This window comes from Emydura macquarii, unplaced genomic scaffold, assembly GCF_026122565.2.
Source record: "Emydura macquarii macquarii isolate MOO-44397 ecotype Brisbane River unplaced genomic scaffold, CSIRO-AGI_Emac_v2 contig_2452, whole genome shotgun sequence".
Lineage (NCBI taxonomy): Eukaryota > Metazoa > Chordata > Testudines > Chelidae > Emydura > Emydura macquarii.
In genome coordinates this window covers 1,106,893-1,128,985 of record NW_027132589.1, presented here as the reverse complement: position 1 = coordinate 1,128,985, position 22,093 = coordinate 1,106,893, and the positions used below count along the sequence as shown (strand labels likewise).

General features: G+C 44.8%; 1 protein-coding gene across 1 annotated transcript; it reads left to right on the top strand.

Annotated features, from left to right (window-relative positions):
- The first annotated feature begins 10,760 nt into the window (after positions 1 to 10,760).
- FOXF2 (forkhead box F2) lies at positions 10,761 to 16,429 on the top strand. The gene is made up of 2 exons (XM_067562575.1): positions 10,761 to 11,748; positions 15,539 to 16,429. The coding sequence occupies exons 1-2, from the start codon at positions 10,761 to 10,763 to the stop codon at positions 15,703 to 15,705; spliced, it is 1,155 nt and encodes a 384-aa protein (XP_067418676.1). The 3' UTR covers positions 15,706 to 16,429.
- Positions 16,430 to 22,093: the final 5,664 nt, after the last annotated feature.

Here is a 22,093-nt window from a genome sequence, read left to right as displayed (position 1 = left end):
AAGTATACTTGTCTCTAACATCTGAACAGCTTTATTATTGGTCATTTAAATTACAGTTTGAAATGAGTCGTGTTCGCAAACGAGATGTAAATCGCTTTCGTGGGCGTCTTGTTTTGGAGTTTCATTATCTTATTTTCCTGATAGCGTTTGAATACTCAGTCACTTGCCTCTTGCAGCATCCTATGTTGTTTGGTGCCTGTAAAGATTTCTCTTAATTTCCAAATATACACATTTGTTTCCAGAAACAAATATATTAACATCTTCCCTCCTCCCCACCTCCAAATAGAGTGGTGCAAATCTAGAAGAATAACCTGGACCCCATGTTGGTGCCAGATTGAAAAAAGAAAGAAAGAAAAACAATTCGATGTTCTTAAGCTTAGTATTTTGTGTGGTTATTTAAATACTTATTTAAATTTAAATATAACTTTCCCTAGGTATTCTGGTAGATGACAACCCTGCTACTATTTGCCTTCATTTACATAGCATGTATTGGATGATTCAACAAGAATTAGCGACTCCGTGAAATTAGTCCTGTGCTTTTGTTTTCTCTCAGTCTAGAGAAAGTCGTTTTAAAAGATCGTTTTTTTCTTCGCTTCCCAACCTTCTTTAGTATTAATCAATGCCTGATCATTGCTTTGTAAGGGACCCCTCCTCAGGAACTAACAAAAGCAAGAAGGAACTCGAAATTCCACGCTCCTGTGTATTTCCTCCAGGGATGTCTGCCTTGGATTATTTGCCCCGAGATTTCCCTTTCGGTTTGGGCACAAGCAGCCCCTCTTTCACAGAGATCCTGTTCATGCCAAGCACGGTAACAACGTGACCATGTAACCTAAATCGTTTAACAGATCTCACCCTCCCTTCCCCTGCAATCCAAACAATAAAACTCTTCTCGAAGTTTTAATCAATGTGAACCCATAACGTAAATGTGATGTCAACCTTCTGTTTAAAATGGATTGTACATCTTTCTTACCTTGCCTTGGGACAAATGGGATGCCTTAAAGTGCCCTGCCTTAGGAATTCTGGTTCAGAAACTACTGTTGATTTTCCTAGTGCACTCAGATGCATTGACATATTGCTAACTCCTTACCACCATGGTATTTTATTGTTCAGCATAACACAACGTGTTTAGCATCATCAAATGAACTGTAGTTTCTTGTAAATTACCATATAGTTTCTCACCGCTCCAATACACACAGGTAAGAACGGACGATTCTGCTTGACAAAATCTGTGTGGAAATTTATTTTCGTGGTAAGAAACAGGGGTGAATGTTGTTATCAGCAAACATGACATAAAAGCCAAACAAATGGGCTCTTTGAAAAAGTCCTTTTCCCTCTCCAGTGACATAATTCATCTGGGGAAAACTCCCTTTAAAATTGGCCAGATCCTCAAAACTGTAAGCTGCTTTAAGATTTTTCAACCTAACGAAAAATAATTATAACAGTTTCAATATAAGGCATGGATTTGCCACACCAGTAAAAACATATTGATGTATACATCTTAAACCATTCTCGCCAGCTCCCAAATGTAAAGGAAACTGAATTGTAGAGCTTAATTGAAGAATTATTTCGTAGGGACTAAGAGTCTCGGAAACAGCTTTCTCAAAACACTCGGTTAGAGGGGAAAAAACACAATATTGCTTACCAGACCGAATGAGGAAATTAGGTAACTGAAATCACAGTGCTTTTAACTCAGTTTAAGACGCTTATTCTAAAGCATAAAGGAAGCAACTTGGAAAAGTGTATCATAAATAAGAGTCCGATTTAAAGCCACAGAAGCAAGGAAACACAGGCGAAAACATTGTGTTGACACTCTAACCCCTTCTCCCCCTCCCCCAAATAGACTAAATTGTGGCTAGGGGGTTTTCAAACAGACTTGAACCACTACCCCTGAGTTTAGAAAGTGTATGTTTGTGTATCTACAGCTATCGGTCTTTACACGTACTCATCAGAGAGGAAAATGTCAACAAATTAGGAAAAAATATGCCCTGTTAGAAGTAATCACACCACAACTCGTATTCCAGGCCCCACGGGGTTATGCCGAGGTTCTTTTGGAGCGATTAACGGAGGTGTCGAGGCGCGACTCCGATCCTTTTTGCCCTTGCAGGTGGAATAACCTTCCGTGCTCACACTCCACGGGATCCCTTTCGCGGGTGGCGATGCAGATGTGCGGGGACCCGTTTTTAAAAAGCACACACCCGCGGCTCTGCCGTGGCGTTGTGACCCCCAGGAGACACCCTTTCGTTCTGCTGTCAAGGAAAATAAAGAACCAAGCAAGCCCTGACGCCATGGGGTGGGGAAGAAACCCGTTAACCTACTTCCAGCACGGGGTGGGCGGTCTTCGCTCCTACTCTTTAACAAGTGTCACTCGCAGCCATCACCTGCGATTGACTTCGCTCTTGAAGCCGGGGCGCCAAGCGGAGCACGGGGAGGCGTGGCGGAGGGGCTGGCACGTGGCTCTAACTACAGTGACAGGCAGGGTCCCAGGAGGCGCACGCCGAGCGAGCTATTGTCTCGCTCGTCCGTTTCCCGGGCAGACGCCGGCTGCGCCCCCTGCTCGGTCACTTCCGAGGGCTCGGCGAGCTCTAGAGAGCGGCAGGCAGGCTTCCTGGGACACGTCCGCCTGACAGGTGGTGACACGGGGCTGGGGCTGCAGCCTGAGCCCTCATTTACAAGAGCCTAGCGCCACCCAGCGGGAAGGACACACCAGGAGAAAGGGACGGGGGGGTTTCTGGGGAGCCAGGGGAAAGGACCCGGGGGGGTGGGGGGGGGTGTATGGGAAGCGGCTGGGGAAGGCAGCCACCACAGGTGTCAAACATGAGCAAGAGCCTGAAATCCATCCCCCCCCCCCCTTCTTCCCCGCCATCTCCCTCTCTTCTCGAGCAGCAGCTCCTGCTGCCAAGGCCATGGTGCCCAGGACTCCCTTTTTTTCCTTCTGAGCGGCTGGGAGGGAGAAAGCTGGAGATGCCTTGCCTCCAACAACCCTTCTGAGCTCGGGAAGGGAAAGGAAAGGAAAGGAGCGCTCTTTATCTGTGCACAGACGGGGTCAACGTGCAAGTCCAAGAGGGGGAAAGGAGGCCAAGTAAACCAGGCGGGCCCCAGCAGCTCCAGGGTTCCCAAAGGTCGCGGTGTCCTTTCGACGTTGCCCATGGAGCGCTCTTCTTGTTTCCAGCGCGCCCTGGCGCGGGGTGCGAGGGCTGTCCTTGGAAAGGGGGGGGGGGAAGTCTCCCTAAAAAAGTGATGGCTGATGAATGGTCTCTGAACCCGCCAGGGCCATTTGGTGCCGGGGCTGCCAAGCAGCTGATCACTGCAGAGGGAGAGAGAGGGGTGATCTCAGGGGAGCCCTGCCAGCGCAGACCCTCGGATGAAGCCACGTGGGGTTGGGGCGCGCACCAGTTCTTCTCCCCTTTGATCCAGAGCCATTTCTCAGGGAGATGCTCCCGGATCTGGATCAAAGGGAAGCCGCGGAGCTCGCGGTGTCAAGTGCACCGCCACCGCCAAGGTCCCACTCCCGAGATGGGGGAGCGCCAGGGTGGATCGGGGACGGGGTGCGCGCAAAGGAATGGGCAGCCTGCCGGTCGGAGCTGCTGGCTGGGTTGTTGCTTTCTTTTAACCCCCCGGACTCTGTTCGCACTTCCTTTCGTCATCCGGCTCTCAGCAAGGCGGCCCTTCCCTTGGAGGGGACCGTTAGATTCGTCCGGGCTTGGCTTAGAAATGAATGCCGGAGCAGGCACGAAAGCTGCTCCTGATTAGTACGTGACCCAGACGTCGAGCTGGGCTTCCACGCGAAGGGGGGGAGGAGCGAGATGTTCTTTCACTGTGAGATCATCAGTCCCTACGCGCGGCCGGGGCAGACACGCCGTCTTTAACAGCACGTGTCAGCTTCATGTTCCCCTGCATGGCAGGTCCCGTTAAAGCCACAGCACATTTCCCTGCCCGGTAAAGTCGCAAGGCAAAGGCGAGCTGCGCTTTCCACACCATCAATGCAACGCAACCGCTGAAAAAAAAAAGAGATCGCGTCTTTTCTCTCCACGCGATCCAAGCGCAGCTCCTTTCACATTCAGAATTTGACCCTTCGCCCAGTGAAGTTAATGGGAGGTTTGCCTTTGGCCTCTCTGGGAGCAGGCTCATGCCCTATGTCTTGAATATTTAGCTATAACCCCCAGTCTTCATTGCAATGTGAAACGCGGACTTGCCTGTGTTTCTTTACCGAATAGACCAGAGTCTGACACCCACCTTCATGTTTAATAGGACATTACTATACCAGCAGCCCCACTGAAGTCACAGGACTAAGATTCCGCTTACTACAAAATCAGGGTTGTCAGAATCTAGCAGCCTTCACAGACCACTGCCACGCAGAAGCGTGCTACAGCTCTAAAGTCGGGAAAGGGTATTTTTAAAACAACGAGCCTGGAATCAGATCTGACCCTTTCCCTCACTAACCCAGTCACACTAGGCTGGGAAGATAATTAAGGCCGAAGCCTGTATGAAAACCATTGACCTTGTATAAAAGCTACTTTAGCAGAAATCGCATTTTGCTTGGAACTTAACCTGGGAGAGTGAAAAGCAAAACAAAAAGGTATTGCATGTTTAGATCTCCGGCCAAATCTTTTTGGCCAGCCTTACTATTCATTGCTGCCAATGGAGTATGCAGATCAGGATTAAGGTGGTTGGCTTTTTTTTTTTTAAATAGAAGTACTATGAAGGCAAAATAACTTCCATGATAGGAATTGTTCAAATGTGCACTACAAATTGAGATCATGCCCTTTCCTGCTAATAACCGTATTTCTCCCTCTCTGACAGACCTCGCTTCGCATCCTACACTGGAAGATTCTGCCAAAGCAGAGTTGCCACTGGGTACCAGCGTGGTCTGTTGGAATCACAACAGACCTCCGCATCATCGCCTAAAGCTGTGAGCTGTGTTAAAGGGCTCTACTTGCCCTGAGGTGTTGCAGAAAACCAGACTAGACGTAGAATTTGTATTTTCTCTGCTTTTTTTTAAAGCATTATTATTATAACTGTACTCAGCGCCTGTCACGTTTTATTTACACCGGCAAAGGATGCTCGGAGACAAAAGATTTCTTTTTTTTTTTTTTAACGTCAGAGCTGTTTTATATTTTTGGAAGGGTCGTGTTTCCTTTAAAGAGGTGACCTATATCCTGACCGCGGGAGGGGGGTTATTTTGATACTCCGGGAAGTTCATATAGAATTGTGCAGATCACAGGCCTGGGGGGCGGGGAAATCCTATGCTTCGTGCTCTGGTGAAGGAAAAGCGAGACCGACCTAAACAAGAAGCAAGAAAAAATGTTCTGAATTACTGTAGGATGGCACTTATGACGAAGACAAAGGAGAATATATGTACAGAGTGTATGCCTGGTACAGATCCCTGTGAGTGGGTGTGTGTAGTATGCATGGAGTTCCTGTTGGTACTACAGGGGCTAATTCGGAGGCAGTAGGTACTGCTGTGTCTCCCTCTCCACGTGCAGGGATCTACACTACAATCACGAGGTGGAGGCGTTTCAGCGGTCTTCCCTTCTGTAGAATGGCAGTGTTTAGCTCACCACAAACTAGAACGTTATAGGACGTGGAGAAAGACGCCTTTCCGTCACCGCAGTTTGCATCAGTAGAACAATTAGCCCACGCTGCCTAGCACACCTGAGCCGGGCTGGTGTCCAAAAGGTTGCCTTGCAAAAGTCTGTGTCGATCTTTCTGCGGCTCGCCTGTAGCCTGCCTGGGAGTTTGAGCAGCCTCCCATCTGGGATGGATAAAGGGGTCATCAGCCCACTCTCTCCCAATCAATTGCTGTTGCTGCTTGGCAGATTACCTGCCATATATAAAACATGCATTGCTGCAGTCTAAGAGGAGACTTTCTAGGGACTTTAGCCGTGGCTTTGACTGGAGATCTCGATCAGTGAAGAGGAAGAGACGGTATTTTAGACTCACCCAGTTCAAACAATGCATGGCAGAGAGGCAGACTGGGGAATAGCGGCAACAAATCTTGGGTTATACATAGTGGCTTTCCGGAAAGCTGAAAGCCGAGAAACCCATCCCAGCGTGCTGAATAGACCAGTGCATGGGAAACAGAAATGCTTCAAGAGAAAAGAGCAAAAGGCTGCGAGATCCGAGCAATTAACTTTCACACTTTCCATTTCACTGGCGTTATCTGGCCCTGTGGAACATTCCTGCACATTCGTTTCCACTTGAAGAATTCCAAGCACACAGATCCTGCACTCTCTCCTCAGGCAAAAATCCCACTGAAATCAAGGGTACATTGAAATTAATGGCAGTTTTGCTTAAGTGAGGCGTAATGATGGGACCCTGAAAAACTTTTCTCAGGTGTCTCTTCCCTATTACCCCCTCCCCCAACTCGCCCTCTCCTTAACTGATTTCATTTTAAAGGTACTTCCCTATTATATGAGTTTTTGTGTCTCTCTCTGCCTTTGCATATAACCAACGAACTCCATTTCTCTTCTCGTCCCCCGCCCTCCCCCCGGATATTCCATAAAATTTGTCACTGATGGCAGAAGTGTAAAGCTTCTCATACCAAGGACATTTCCCTGCAGCAGGGAATAACGTAAAAGGAGTCATCTTCTATACCGAAAAAAGCATGGAAAAGCATTTCAGTCCTAAAATGGAAAATGTATTTACTGCTGCTTATTTCACCCCAAGTCTTGCTTGATTCAGCACACTTTGGGAAATGGTATGAATCGTTTTATTTAAAACACATCCTATTCTTTACTACAGTTCAGAATGTTCAGCTGAATTCGTAGCAAGCTATTCAAGGTACACTGCCTTTAGAAGTTAGTTGCTTAAAGTGCAGCTGACTATTTTTATTTTATTTATTTATTTTTTTTACTGCAAGTAAGGTAGGCCTTTAAGTTTTGTAGAGGATTTCCTTTTCTATCCTTTAGACACAGGCTGACCCGAAGAAAGCATGGATTGCTTTCTGGACACACACAGTCCCTAGCTGAAAAGCCATTAGATGATTAATCTGTTACTAAGATTTCAAAACGTCATCAAGTGCTCCCCCCTCCCTAATCAAAAGAGGTATCAGATCATTTAAGAAAGACATAGGGAGACGAAATCTATTGGCAATATGCAGTACTGAGGAAGATGGCTATAAAAAGCGTCCTGCCTGTGACATGTGCTTTTGCAAAACGGAAAATCTATCCAAATAAACACTGCGATTGCAGGCCTGGTGCCAAAGGTCCAAAGAAGCCAAGAGGTGTGGGGGCTCAGGACAAAGAAAGGGCAGCAGAGTCTGGGATCGGTACTAAATCCTTTTGCCCATCCCAGCCTTTCTCCCTCCTTCTTCCTCAGTCAATTCGCCTTGAAGGGACTTGTCTTCTGGTTGGATTTTTCTTTAGCCACTCTTTTGCTGAGAGAGGCTGTTGGACGGTCATTTTGGTTGATCAGCATTTTCAACTAGTGCAAAACGCAGTCATGTCCCTAATGCTGAAATGTGTCTGTCTATATCAGCCTCCGCCTATGTAAATCTAGATAATTTCATATACTCTGAAACTGACAGTTGAGGGAAAATCCTCCAGGGCTTAAGGAAACGTATTTTTACAATACTGAAGGGATTTGTTTAAATTTCAGTCTCGGATTTAATTGAAAAAATGCTTCTCATATGCCGGACCTCTGAACAAGGAGCGGGAGGGGGAAAGAGGCTGAAGCCTGAAGTTAAAAGAAGGGTGGCTTCTGAGATAGCAGTAAACATTTATCTTTCATATTTGTCTCCCATTTTCTTAACCGGTTTAGTCTAAGTTATTTCATTTATCCCAAGAAGCACCGGAACACGGAGATGAAACTGAAACCGCAACAATGAAGAGATTTCCTAGAATAAAAACGATGATTATAGAACACCATCTGACCGACCATATCTGCCAAAAGTTTAATTTCCGTACACTATGGCAAAACAAACCATTTGTGATCCAAAGCTGGGCTCAAGCACAGAAATTGATACATCAACCAAAATAAACATCTTCACCAAACAGCAAATGTACTTCTGTTTAATCATGGGAACGTCAAGCTGATATCAACAACAAAAAAGTCTTGGAAACATTCAGTATCTTGTCTTGGACGCAGGGTTTGCTTGGCTAAAAATAAAGAAGACAGTAAAACTGAGAAGCAAAGACCACCACTGGTGCTGCTAAAGTTCTCTGCGTTCATTTGAGTGCATTGTAAATAGCACGCAAGCAATGATTTGTTTAAAGTAATCGTCTACTGGCAGAGTAAATTCCTGTCAGGTATAAGGAATCTGACGCAATTTGTTATCCCGTTTCCACTGTAAACTGGAGATTAATGCAGAATACTGCTGGTAAATATGAGGTGCTTCTTTGTCCAAGGGGGCTATTTTGGTTTACTTGTGAAAGTTCTTTCTATTTTTGCTTTGTAATATAGAGATGCAATTACATTTTCTTGCACCGTGAGTAGAGAGTTCTCCTGAAAGTTACTTTGAGCGTATTCCTTCCTCCCTCCTCCCCCCCCCCCTGAAATAATATTGTTTGTACCTAACGATCTGAAATGTTAACAGGTTGTAGTTATTTCAGATACAGTTATCCCCCTTATATTTAATGTAGAGAACCTATACGAGTGTATTGAAAGGATCTTGAGATTTTACACCGTTCTCTGATAGTGAAATGATCTTGACATTTAAACAGATGTCACGTTGCGAAAGAGAAAAAAGAATTGCTCTCACTGATCAGGCTCAGGGAAGGGTTTTAAATGCAAAAAAAAAGGGGGGGGGATTTTTTATTCTCTGAGGAGGTAATTCCAATAAAATCAGAAATCGCGCCTCCAAATACATTGTGGGAACAATTTATACCAAATGCTTTAGGAAAGGTAAACAATTCATATGGACAAAGCGATTGTTTGGAGGGAGGGGGGGTTCCTATTAAAATGTGTGGTAAATAGTGTTGAGCTTTGTAGTGTTTTCTTAGCTGATTCTCAGGTACAATCAAGCCATTTTCGGACACATTCCCGTGTATGTAGCCGTGGTGTTCTGGAGGAAGCTGTCGACGCCTGTTCAGTTAATTTAGGTTTTCTTTGTCTAATTACTGTGGAGCTTAGGGAAAAGGAGCCGGGCTCAGGGCAGTAAACTGACACTTGGGCTCTGTGTGTGGTATCCAGGCAGAGTTTGATGGAAAAAGCCTGCTTCCACTCAACTGCAGGTCACTGTCTGAGACCAGCCCACCACCCCCTCCTCCCTGCATATACCCACACCGGCAAGCGCAGCAAGGAGCTGCCCTGGAGACAGACAGACGGACAGTGCCTCAAGGCACATTGATATGGCTGCTCGGCCCAAAAACCTCTCTTCTCTCTTTGCTTTCTCAGCATCCCTTTCTCCTCCACTTCCCGGGCCGCTTCCTTCCATCCTTTTTCCTCGCACGGTTTTAGAGATCTCCCCCCCCCACCCCCAGCCTTTGTCTCTCTCCCCTCCCTTCTCCCCTTGATTCCTGGATCAGCCCATGTTTCCAAGCACGTGTAACCCTATAACTGAACCGGGGTTTCATTGGCAATGATTTCGCCAGGGGCACCTAATTTTTTTTTTTGGGGGGGGGGGGGGTAATGTCTATTGAGATGTTTCTCGCTATAAACCCCTGGAGGCTTTCAGCAGCAATGTTGTTGTCTCAGAGTCCACAACAGACACCCAGTGACACACAACCAGACATGCACCGGGTGTGCTTGTGTCAAGTGGCGGCCGGGACACCCAGCCGGTGAGATCGGGCTCGGTCTGCTCCTGGCTCCACACAACATGTGTTTTGTTGCGTGATGCTGACCGTGAAGCCGTGCGTGGGAAGCCCACGCGCGACTGAGTTCAGAGTCCGCCTCGCTCTCTCCCTGTGGTCTCCACGATCTCCCCTGGGAGCTGTTCTCGGAAGCTCCCTTAATCCCCAGGCATTCCTGGAAGCTACAAGAGCGCATGCAATTGCCATGCGGGGAAGGGGAGAGATCGGCACGTTACCTTTGGAGTCTGGCACGCTGGTGACGTGTGGCTGTGGGGACTGAGCTCTCTAAGGGGGGCTGGGGGAATTGCGTGTATGAGTGGGGGCAGCTACAAGGATGCAGCAGCAGCAGCGCCTCCTGCCCCGATGACGAGTGGACAGAGGCCAGCTGGAAAGGGGGTGGTCTCTCTCTCTCTCTCGTCTGTCTCTCTGCTGCTGGGCTGGATGGATGGATGGATTGGGGGGGGGGGGGGAGCTGAAGAAAAAGAGGAAGATTTAAGGAACTGATAGGTGGCCGGGTTTTGTTTGGCTGCTTAGCCCTGACGCCAAACCTGAGGGCTTCTTGTGCTTCCTCCTCTTAAAGGATCCGGCGGCAGAGGCAGAGGGCGGGAGGGAGGGATGGCCACCAGGTGGGGGGCAACGCTGGAATTCCAGAAGCCCTGAGCTGAGCCCTCCCGAGTCAGTGCAGCGAGGGGGCAGGACGGGCGGCGGGGGGGGGGGGGGGGGGGGGGAGGGCGAGACCGAGATCAGCCTAATCCATCCTGCCAAGTGCCTCGCCGGGGCGGAAAGGAGGGGAGCCGTTGCGCAAGGGGCTGGCTGGCGGGCTGGCTGGCTGGCTGGCGTTGCTGGGGGAGTGATGCACCGGGCGCAGCCTGCAGTCCGCAGCCGCCGCCTCCAGCAGCAGCACTAGGAGGTGCCCCCCGGAGGAGCGCCGCAGCTTGCCCCCCGGCAGCACGCGCCCCTTCAGGGCACCCGCCCGCCCCAGCCCGGCTCCAGCCTCACCCCTCCCACCCACCCCTCCCCTCCCGCCGCCAGATGACCACCGAGAGCGGCCAGCAGCCGCTGGAGCCCCCGGCCCCTCTCCGCCCTTGCAGCCCGGCGCCCGGCGCTCTCCAGTCGGTCTTGATGAGCCAGCCGCCCCCCTCCGCCCTGGAGACCTCCACCCCCTCCTCCGCCGCCGCCGCCGCCAAGAGCAAGAAGGCCAGCTCGGGGCTGCGGCGGCCGGAGAAGCCGCCCTACTCCTACATCGCCCTGATCGTGATGGCCATCCAGAGCTCGCCCTCCAAGCGGCTGACCCTGAGCGAGATCTACCAGTTCCTGCAGGCGCGCTTCCCCTTCTTCCGCGGCTCCTACCAGGGCTGGAAGAACTCGGTGCGCCACAACCTCTCGCTCAACGAGTGCTTCATCAAGCTGCCCAAGGGGCTGGGCCGGCCGGGCAAAGGCCACTACTGGACCATCGACCCGGCCAGCGAGTTCATGTTCGAGGAAGGCTCCTTCCGCCGCAGACCCCGCGGCTTCCGCAGAAAGTGCCAGGCGCTCAAGCCCATGTACCGGATGATGAACGGCCTGGGCTTCAGCGCCTCCCTCCTGCCCCAGGGCTTCGACTTCCAGGCGCCCTCGGCCCCCTTGGCCTGCCACGCCAATGGCTACAACCTGGACATGATGGCGAACTCCATGGCCGGGGGCTACGACGGACTGAGCGGGGGGCCTCACGTCCCCCACATGTCCCCCAACCCGGGCTCGACCTACATGGCCAGCTGCCCGGTGACTTCCAACGCGGACTACGGGCCCGACAGCAGCAGCAGCCCCGTGCCGTCTTCCCCCGCTATGGCTAGTGCAATCGAGTGTCATTCCCCCTACACGAGCCCGTCAGCTCACTGGACAGCATCAGGGGCATCTCCGTATCTAAAGCAGCAGGCCCTTCCATCCAGCAACCCGGCTTCCGCGAGCATCCACTCCAGCATGTCCTCCTACTCGCTGGAGCAAACCTATCTGCACCAGAACGCCAGGGAAGACCTTTCAGGTAAGGCCCTTCTCTTTCCTTCCTGGCTGGCGGCGGGGTGGGGGGGTTTCGCGCTTGCCTTAGCGGAGCAATCGCGGCCGTCGTCTGGCCAATCCGGCGTTTGACTCTGGTTTTACTGGACCTGTCAGTTAAGTGCCCAGTAACCAGGGCGCTGCTGGAGCGGCTTTGTGTTTTCTCTGAAAACAGTGCTTGACAAGAGAAAACAAAACCTGGGCCGGGAAGGAAAAAGAGAGCTATTGTTCGTGGACAGATTTGGCTGGAGCGTGCCTGGGGATAAGAGAATTGCCATCCAGTACCGCCTTGTGGGTTTGGATCTGAACGCGAACATGCCCCTTAGTGTTGCTATTACTGTTTTAGAGATTAAAAGCCAGATCCTTATCTTTATAGTGTTGCTACGCATTGGGCCGTTTCAACCCCTCCTGTCTGTTTGTTTGTTTAATTTCGATGCCAGAAACACTAGGAAAACCAGAAAGAATGACAAATGCCTCATTAAATAAATAAAAACAACAACAACAACCGAGAAAATGTATAGCAGTGACTGGGAAAGGTGTTAAATATTACATCCAAAGTCTTGCAGGCGGAGAAATCCGCTCATCTTTAAAAATGCTAACGAGATTAAAGCAGATCCAATATATTTCTACAAGCGGAGGGGAAAATGTGTCTGGGCTTCTCACCTCCCTGCCTCCTCTAGTAATTATAGAAAATACAGCCTTAGAAAAACTGCAAAGGGGACATTAGTGGAGAAAACAAGGCACCAAAATGGGTAAAAGATGTTAAGTTCTTAGGGGGAAATTTTCCAAATAGCCCTTTTAAATGTGGGTCTTGGAGGTTAACCAAACAAAGACAGTCTGGGCTGGACCACACCGAAGAGGATTTTAGCCTGACTTAACCCATATGAGAACAGGGTCTTGTTCAATTTTATGGGAATTTCAACAAGTAACAAATACAAGACGACCCTCTTCATTGCCCCCTCCCCCCCCCACTTCTTGAAGGACTGTCAATCATTCTTCTGTTCGTCTCAGAGAAGTGCGCTGTATCTTTCGAGCTAAAAAACACAGCCTTCGCTTCGGAAAGCAACGTTTAACCTTTGGTTGCTGATTCGCGCTCTGAGAAGCAACTTGTTATTAATGCAAACGGTTCTGGGCGCCCTTTAGGGAAGGAAAGTTTAGAGTTTGCATTGGCTACATTTCTCAGTGAAGCTGAGCAAAACTGCACAGTGTTAACACCTTGAAAATAAAGTCGGGGGCTGGTTGTAAAGAAGCAGCTGCCACAAGAATTCAGTACTTTACAGCAGCTCTGGGAAATGGACCTTGGTCCTGAAAACAGTAAACGAACCCAACCTCCCCGAGTTTCCATCTGCCCAGGCAGAGTCTGCGCTTTCGAAATGACAGATGATAGCCTTGTTTCATTGTAAATCCCGTTCTACAGATTAGATTAATTCTTCACCTTGGTTTTAGGATCAGAACAATAATCTTCCTTATCCGTTTTCTGAATAGACACTCACGTTAGCAATTGCATATTTCCCCGGCCTCCCTCCCCTCGAAAAACACTTTCATAATCTTTGCACAGTTTTTAGAACTACTTTGATAAATCAAAACTATTCCCAAAAATATAGTAAGCAGCTTCAATGGGATTGGAATCAACATGATTTTAGAGGTGAATTTTGCTGTCAGAGTGCAACATTTGAATTTTGAAAGGGAGGTAGAGACAATCCAAAACAGTCCGAACAAAAGGTTTTGCTCTACCGTGAAAACGCAAATATTTCTAAGAAAGTGATTCTTTAAATCCGGTCTCATTCTTTTAAAATGTAATAGAACTACAAATCCCATAGCTAGTTAGCTAATATAAATGTAGGTTAGCTATCGAAGATCACTTGTGCCAAAGGGACAAATTAATATTTATTTCAGATGTGATAGACAAGAGAACAAATCAGTTTTTAAACCGAATTTCCAATGTATTTCAATAATGTGTTCTGTTTAAAAACTAATGTCATGACGTGGGCCCAGGACTTCAGTGAAAGCAATTCAGAACGTCATACGCTAGGTCTCTAAAAAGATTTTGCTTGTTAATATAGACACATATATATGCTGCATTATATGGAAAAATTAGTTCCTTGATTTGTAATCCATTCTTAACAGTAAATGAATAAGAGCCATTACTCCTCATTATCTACAATGCACAAGCAGTAACAAGTGCACTTAGTGTTTCCATAGCTGCCTTTTTATTAGTTGAATGCGACGCAGATTTGGTTACAAAATGTATTTTTATCGGTCAATAAACCTATATCAGATCACTGGCTATTTAAATTAGTGACTGCGTAGATTTTAAGCCATGGACTTGCATCAGACCCAAGACTAAGAAAAGATTGGAAACAGAGACTTGTTCTCCTGGAGGCTTGAGGGAGACATTTTTTCGCACACTATTAAACCGTGCTCACTGATTGAATCAGGGTTGTAATAAAGTGCAATGGTTTATTGTGAGCATGCCAGCAGGGTTATTAGAAAGACCAAGGAAATCCAGCGAAATAATCACCTTTACAAAGTGAGCACTGCGGGGTGAGGGAAGGGACAATGAAAGCAGCTCAAAAAGAGATAGGCATGCTGCAATGAATACTGTACATGCCTCACTGTACAAGGGGGCTGCGTAGCCTGCGGGCACAGAAGCTGCAGACGTATTTTCCTTGGAATCTTTGAAGTTTTATCCACGTTACAAATTTAGACGCGGATGTTCTGTGCTGTTCCAGATTTTCACCCAGTCTCTTTTGGCCTCTGTGATAAACTACTGAAGAACCTCGAATGAGCTCTTTTTCCCCCCAACAAGACTGGAAAAGAGCCAATAGTCCAGAGGAAAAATCTGAAGCCACTCGAATATTCAAATTTCCAATATGAACAGATCGCTCTAGGAGGGAAAAAAAAACCACACACCTGGGTTAGATCCTGCAGTCCTTTCTCAAGCAAAGCTCCCACTGGGAGCATTAAGTGTGAATAAGGACCCCATGATCTATCCCACAGTTGTACAGAATTGCTGCCATAAGAGTAAAGCACGTCAAGAAGATGGCACACGGGCGTGTGGCTGTGGAGTTTGAAATGCCTGAGTGAGGTTGATGTGTTATTTACATATTGGTGATATGGGGGGGGGGGAGAGATTGTGCTTTTTGTTTAACTGTAGAGCGTCATTCCTCTGTATCTTAAGTATATGAATGCACTCGTCCAAATATAACGTGATACAGCACACACATGGGGGTACAGAGATGTAGTGTGTGTGCAACTGCAACACACCTGCATATATATATATATATATACACACATACATACTGTACACACACACATTACATATACACAGAGCATGTGTAGTAGGCTGTTCATGTATAGTATGGATATAGGTGTACAGATTGTGTGTATAATCCATTTATCTATATCCCTACATCCACACTGACAAGCATATTATTTACACATACACACACTCACACAGAAACTATTTAAGAATGTATGTGTGAACAATAGCTAATTTTTTTTTCTGAGAAATGGGACAAGACACTACTATATCTTGGACTGTCTAAAGTCCAAGTGTCTAAAGTCAAAAGTTTAAAGTGTCTTCAAGGAAATTAACGTTTTGTGGAGGCCTTATCTAATGTTTCAGAAGGATATTTCACAACTGTAACATTTAATTTCCCCACATAACTGAATTTTTATTCTCCATAAGTATGATGCATGTCAGACACAGAAACCTTTTTTTAAAGCTAGAATCGAGCTAATTTCTGAGAAGCTCTTATTATTTTCTTCTCTTGCAGTGGGATTGCCTCGCTACCAGCATCATTCTTCCCCAGTGTGTGACAGGAAAGATTTTGTTCTCAATTTTAATGGGATTTCTTCTTTTCACCCTTCTGCTAGTGGATCTTATTATCATCACCATCACCATCAAAGCGTCTGTCAAGATATCAAACCCTGTGTGATGTGAATTTAGCACTATCAAACAAAGACAATCAGGTGGCTGTTTAACAGATTTGAGGTATAGACGGACTCACGCAGATAAAATGTAATGTGCACTCCTGGTAGCATTGAATAGTACACAAGTCACTTAGTAAAATTACATAAGGCAGCATTGTTTACCATTTTATCCTCTGCTACACCTTGAAGGACAGATAAAGATGATGTAATGCTCCGAAGTTTTTCTGAAAGGTTTTCTTGTGTGTGTGTGTGCGCGTTTGGGAGGGCGAAGGCTAGGAAGTCTATCCAAGTTAATAATAAAATGCATTTCTGTGATCTCCATTGTCCTAAAAATTAGAGTCTGCAAAAGTGGTCAATAGAAACAAGTTTAGTTTGAGTGGGGGGAAAATCTGCCTCCAACCAACACCTGCGAGAAATTCCATTTCTGTTGTTCTAGGTTAATTAAAGTTATCTGTTTTTTTTTTTACAAAACACTTTTTATGGACGCCAGCACCAATGAATATTATTAAAAATATATTGTTTAGACGTTTCGTGTATAGAGTTTAAGGAAGTTCATTGTTCCAGTATTGCAACAATACAATGTTTTGTTTTTATTTTTACAAAGTTGTTTTCTACCACCGTATTTTTAAAAGAAATCTTTTAAATAAATCTTGTGTATACTCACACACTTAACTGCTTTAAAAGGAGAATATATTTGCACTTATGTATACTTTTTAGTTTCCCAAAATATTTTGATGTACATATTCTTTTTCAATAAAATGTGTATAAACGAATAGGCACTGGACAGGCATTTAGTTTCACCCTGACCCTTCTTGTCTCCGTTTAAATCCAAGGGTAATAAAGCACCCTAGAATAGCTCCTGCAGGTACTATTGAAGGGAGACTGAGAGTAATTGACCTGCAGCGGGATCTGTGTCCTGAGCTCGCCTTTTTAGGGTCGGACGCTTTTTTCTCTCTCACACACACACACACAGAGGTTTGGACATGTATTTTTCTTCTTCTTCTCCTCTCTTTCTCTCTCTGAGAGCGCCTTGAGTTTTCTACTCTCTTTCTCTTTGCCGGCTATTTGTGGCGGATTTGTGGGGGGAAAGCGTTGACAGTAATCAAAATGTTGGAAATCCAGACTATCTTTCAATCAGATCTAACGCCGCAACGGCACTGAACAATATTTAGATCATCCAACTGGCCATGATTGTGATTTCCTTTTCAGAGCTGTTCCTAGTTTTACCCTTTCTTTACACACATATTCCCCTTGTATTAATGCCTTGGGTGGGAGGTGGGCCAAATTCTGCCGTCCTTGTCCTTAGCGAAACAATCAACTCGAGAGGAGCTTGGGATGCAGGAACCAGCCATATATCAATAGAGCTTTTACAGCTTTTTACTGAATTGTCACTTCTGATTGTGGGGCAGGCTTTTTGTAACGGGAAAAGCATCGTGTTCGTGAAATCGTGGCTTCTTAATTACCCGTTCAGGTATTCCTGTATTTGTGATGTCCAGATAATGCAAACACATGTCTTATGTCAGCGGGGGAGCGGCAAGGAACCCCAGAGATCTATATCTAAGATTACACGGAGCTGTAAATTCAGCTCATAAAGTTAATTCATCCCTGAAATACGTTGGAGTTCACGAGCTATCCCCCCTTCTGCATCCTTAAGGCAGTGAAGTCACGTTTATAAGCTACAGCCCTTTGATCTCCCGGTGGGAACCCTGTATGGAGCCTCAAAAGAGACTTCCACACAGGGTGATCAGATGCATTAATGGCTCCTGAAGTCTCTTCTCCTTAGTGTATTTTCTGGATTTCTTAAGGGACCCACTCAAACTTTTAAAGTTTTCATGTGAAAACTTTCAACTTTCAAGGAAAACAAAGTGCAAATGTACGTGCAAGGACTGTTGCCTCAGAAATTCACCCACTCTCCACCCCTCCAGGATGTTCTTCCATTCCATAAATCATGTGGCGAATTAAATATGGAGAATGTTGTGCTGTTTCCTCGGTAGATTAGATAGAATCGAGCTGATGTATATTTTCCCTCACATCACACTTTCTTACTTGAAAGAAACTGGGGCAGTCTTTGTCAAGTCCCAAAAAATCTGGTCTCCCTTAGACAGCAAGTTTGCCCCCTTGATCACATACAATCAATATTCTCAGGCATAACGCAATTCAGTGCAGCTCCAGTCCATATTAAAAGGAAGAAAGCAAACTCCTATTTAAAGTGCAGCATCCAGATCACCCTGGCACTTTTAAACATCAAGCAGGGAGTCAAGTTGATCAGAATGATTTTTTTTTTTAAATCTCCATTTTTATATTTATACTCAAGCATGCCCTTTTTTCCCCTGAGCTTCTGAGGGGCCTGCAATAAATTATGAAGTCAGTTTCAGAGTTTGCTCCGACCACAGTGCTGTGTTTACATTCTTTCCGAGGCAAGCCTGCATGGTCGTAATTTATATCCTAAACACTTGAACGTAACTTGTTTATACAGAGAATGACAGGACCTCAAAGACAAAAAAACTGAATTTGCCTAACAGATTGAATATAGCCCATGCGTCTAGTGCCCCCTAATGGACCGACCGTGTCATTGAAAGTTCTTAAAACCGAAATGCCAAACACATTTGTAGTACTTCAGATTTTCGTATTAGATATATTTTTGTTCTTTCTATTTCTGGAAGTGATTCCATTCCAGGCACTATTCTTTCTCTCTTTCTCTCTCTCACACACACACGATTAATATCTTCATAACAGGAATTTAATATTCGGAAATATTTCAGTGTTGAGTTTTCCTTTGCTTCTACATTTCTGGAAGGTAAATTTATGTTTTCTTTTCCACGTTTTTTAGACTGACAAACAGAGAACACTTCAGAAGCAGTAACTATTTCATTACCAACAAGAGCAGGGGAATGGCAGGGAAACTGATTCCTAATCTTCACCCAAGGATTCTTTCAAATTTAAAAGTGACTTGCAAAGGGGAAAAAAAATAAAAACCCAAATTAGCCATATTTTAATTTTTAATGCTAGTGTTTGCTACTGTAGACATTCAGAGCTTGTCTGGCCTGCAAGGCTCCAGGGTTAGTGAAATCACAACCAGAGTTAAAAGCCGGAAGCTGAGAAACTGCAGAAGAGACTTTTAATCGGACAGTTGAAAATGCCCTAGGAATTTTTTTTTTTTTTTTTTTTTTTGCTTTTGTGAACACTATGTTACATCAATGGTTACCTAACATTCTGGAGAAAGGAAGCCTTCGTTTAAGATCCGGTTCCTCCAGCGTTTTAACTGACGTGTTAACTTTCACAGCACCTATATCGGAAGCACACAGGAGGCTCCAGCAAAATCAAAGACGGCTAGAGTTGACATCTTGATATTTCTGAAGTTTAAAAAAAAACCCAGACTTGTATTTATTTATTTATTCTGAAAAAATTCCTTTCAGGGCTTCTGCATACATCCTAACCACACAGAAAGGGCACAACCCCAATTAAAAAAAAAAGAAACACCCTTTGCAGATCTCCCTTTAGGGAACCCTACAATTGATTCACTGAAAGGACATCAACTGGTATAAAATGCTGCAGGGCATATATCTCAGTCAGTAACCAGCTCAATTAGCAGCGTGATTAATTATCATAATTTTCAGTGACCATGCCGTATTTCCTAGTTCTGCTTCTTTCATCACCTTTGCACCCTATGTCCATTGAAATGCTTCTTCTACCTTATTTTCTCCTTACACCTCCCCATAATATCCAGGCTCTAGTCGCCTTCCTTCCACGTTGATTTAAGACCAGTCCCAGCTCTGTTGACTGGATGTGAAAGTACGATCTAAATGATCGGTTCTCAAACTAGGGGTCACAACCAGATTTCAGGACGGTGTAATCACCCTCCCTTTCTTTATGGCTCGATGGAAGGAGGTCTCCACATTATCTTTTTTTTTTTTTTTTTTTTTTTTTTTTTTTTTTTTTTTGCAGCCTGGGAGTCACAGTATGAGGAAATCGAGACCCACAGTGACAGATAAACTCACCCATATTAGCAGAACAATATGGTTTGCACTTGCTGGGAGTTTGGGGTAATCGGATTAAATGCGCACTAAACACAAAACAAACACGTCCATAATTACAGCACATTAAAGCGAGTTTCTGTAGCACAGAAATGAAATCTTGGCCACCAAGACTGCAGTCGACCAAAGAGTTTGTATTTGATCTAATCTAATCTGATGTATATTTTGCTCTCCATCTGCTGATTTCGTCACAGCCTTAATCACCAATACGGGGCTTTTGCTAGGTAGTTTTACATCATGCCAGAAAAACCTAGCCACTCCAAAGATAGGAGAGGGCTGGCAAAGCAGTTTAACATTTACAAAATTAGCCAGGCAAGTGCGGAGCTACTTTGTGTGAGATGCTGAAGCTGCAGTACTTATTTGATCAGCACGTTCCCAAACCCATCCAGTGTATTAATTCATCAAAATTCATCCACAGACTAGTCTATTAAAACTGTCAGCAGATTGATTTCATACTGTATTTTATCCCAACTGACAAAGCACTTAATTTTCTGGTTCATTGTCTGTACATACTCCAGATAAATTTTACCTAGTTTTCATGGTGAAGGAAGGTTAAAGATTTCTGGAGGAGTAAATCTGATTTTACTGAACGCTGGAAGATATGTTCTTGAGGTGAGCTGAGATTTAAATAATCGGACTCAGTGAAGTGCTAGCATTGTCACCTGGCAGTGATTCAGCAAAGTACTGCTTTCCAATCCAATTTTAAGTGTTAGAATAGTCCCGTTAAAATTGATGGGATTAAAAAGTGTGTGTTTAAAATTAAGTGCTTTGCTGAATAAAATGGGTTTTGCTGAACTGGGATTTTAATGCACCACTTGAGGACGCTCACAGATGATGCTGATGAGCGTTGTAAAAAACAGGACTAGAACAGAGAATACCTGATTCATACACAGCAAGACAATTAATTCAAAACATACTCTAACTTTAAAGAGAAATACATTTTACTAAATCTGCGGCATTAATCTGCATTAAACACTGCTTTAGCTAATAAGAACACCCGGACTTTATTTATACATTTAGCCATTTGATAAATACAAATGAGGAAAGAGGTAAATAGAAGCCAACATATTTTTGAATAAGAGCCCAGAGGTCCTTTTAGAGTGCAACGATCTTTGTGTCTAGATTATAAAGAATTCAGAGCAGCCTTGTGTGATTTGCCAACTACTGAATAGAGCTCCAAAATATCTGTAATATTAAACAACTTCAAGCCTCCTTGTTATGCTTTTTATCCAAAGATGATTTGTAGAAATATTTCTTTCTCCATTGGTCATTTATAAAAGAAATATGTTGAGGGGAGAGGGTCCTAAAACATTGACAGACTTTCCATTACTATCAAACTACAGCTGGAATTAGAGGTATATTAGATTTACATTTTAATTTTAATTGCATTACTATTCTTTTAAATATAATATTGGAGAGAATTGCACTTCCTATAAATTGCATCAGAGTTTATCTGAACTTTTACAAAAGGAGTTTACAATATTGTTCCCGACAAGGTTGGATTTGCCCATCATTGCATGTTCCATCAATTTTGGGAAGTTAAAAATCAGGCTGAAATTTTTAGATTGAGACCCTTTTTTGCGTCATTACAAAACATAGTTTCCTAGGACCAGATCCTCAGCAGGTGTAGTTTTGTGTTGCTTCACTGACTAGCTGAGTGGCTGGCTCAAATATATAAATATGTATACCACAATCAGTTCAGTACAACAGTTAGGACAATTTTTTAAAAGTAAGAAATCATGATATTTTAAGTCTCCAAACTTCAGAGAAGTTGATCTGATTAACCTAAATTTTTCCAACAAACATTAACCTGTATCCAGAGGATACACAGGAGCTATTTTATGCAGAAAGCAGTGTTTTCAGAAAGGACTTATCTATGCAAGAAAACTGTACCAGTTTAACATAATACAGTTTTAAAGCTGATTTACCAGAAATGGTGAAAACCCCTATGTAGATACTCTTATCTTACTTTAAGAGTGGCTAGTTTTGGATTCGTTTAAAACTGTTCCTAATCAGTGTAAACAAAATCAAAATAAACTTAGTTTAAAGTGAAATGAGAGTGTCCACACAGCATTTTGTGCTAGTTTAACCAATCACTCCTCGAGGCCTGGCCTATAGTCAAAGCTGTACTCATATAAAATCGCACCGTTAGTTATAGCAATTTTGTTAAACAGTGCAACTTTTGTGTGTTTATCAGTTTAAGCCTATCTTAAATAGGTTAAAGTAGTGCCTGTACATTTACAGATACCAGCTAAACAATTTAACCTGTTCTAAACTGATATAAAAAGAGTGTCCCTCACCAAAGCTGCATCAGTATAACTAAATGAATTTAAGTTAAGCCAATGCAACCTCCATGTGGAAACA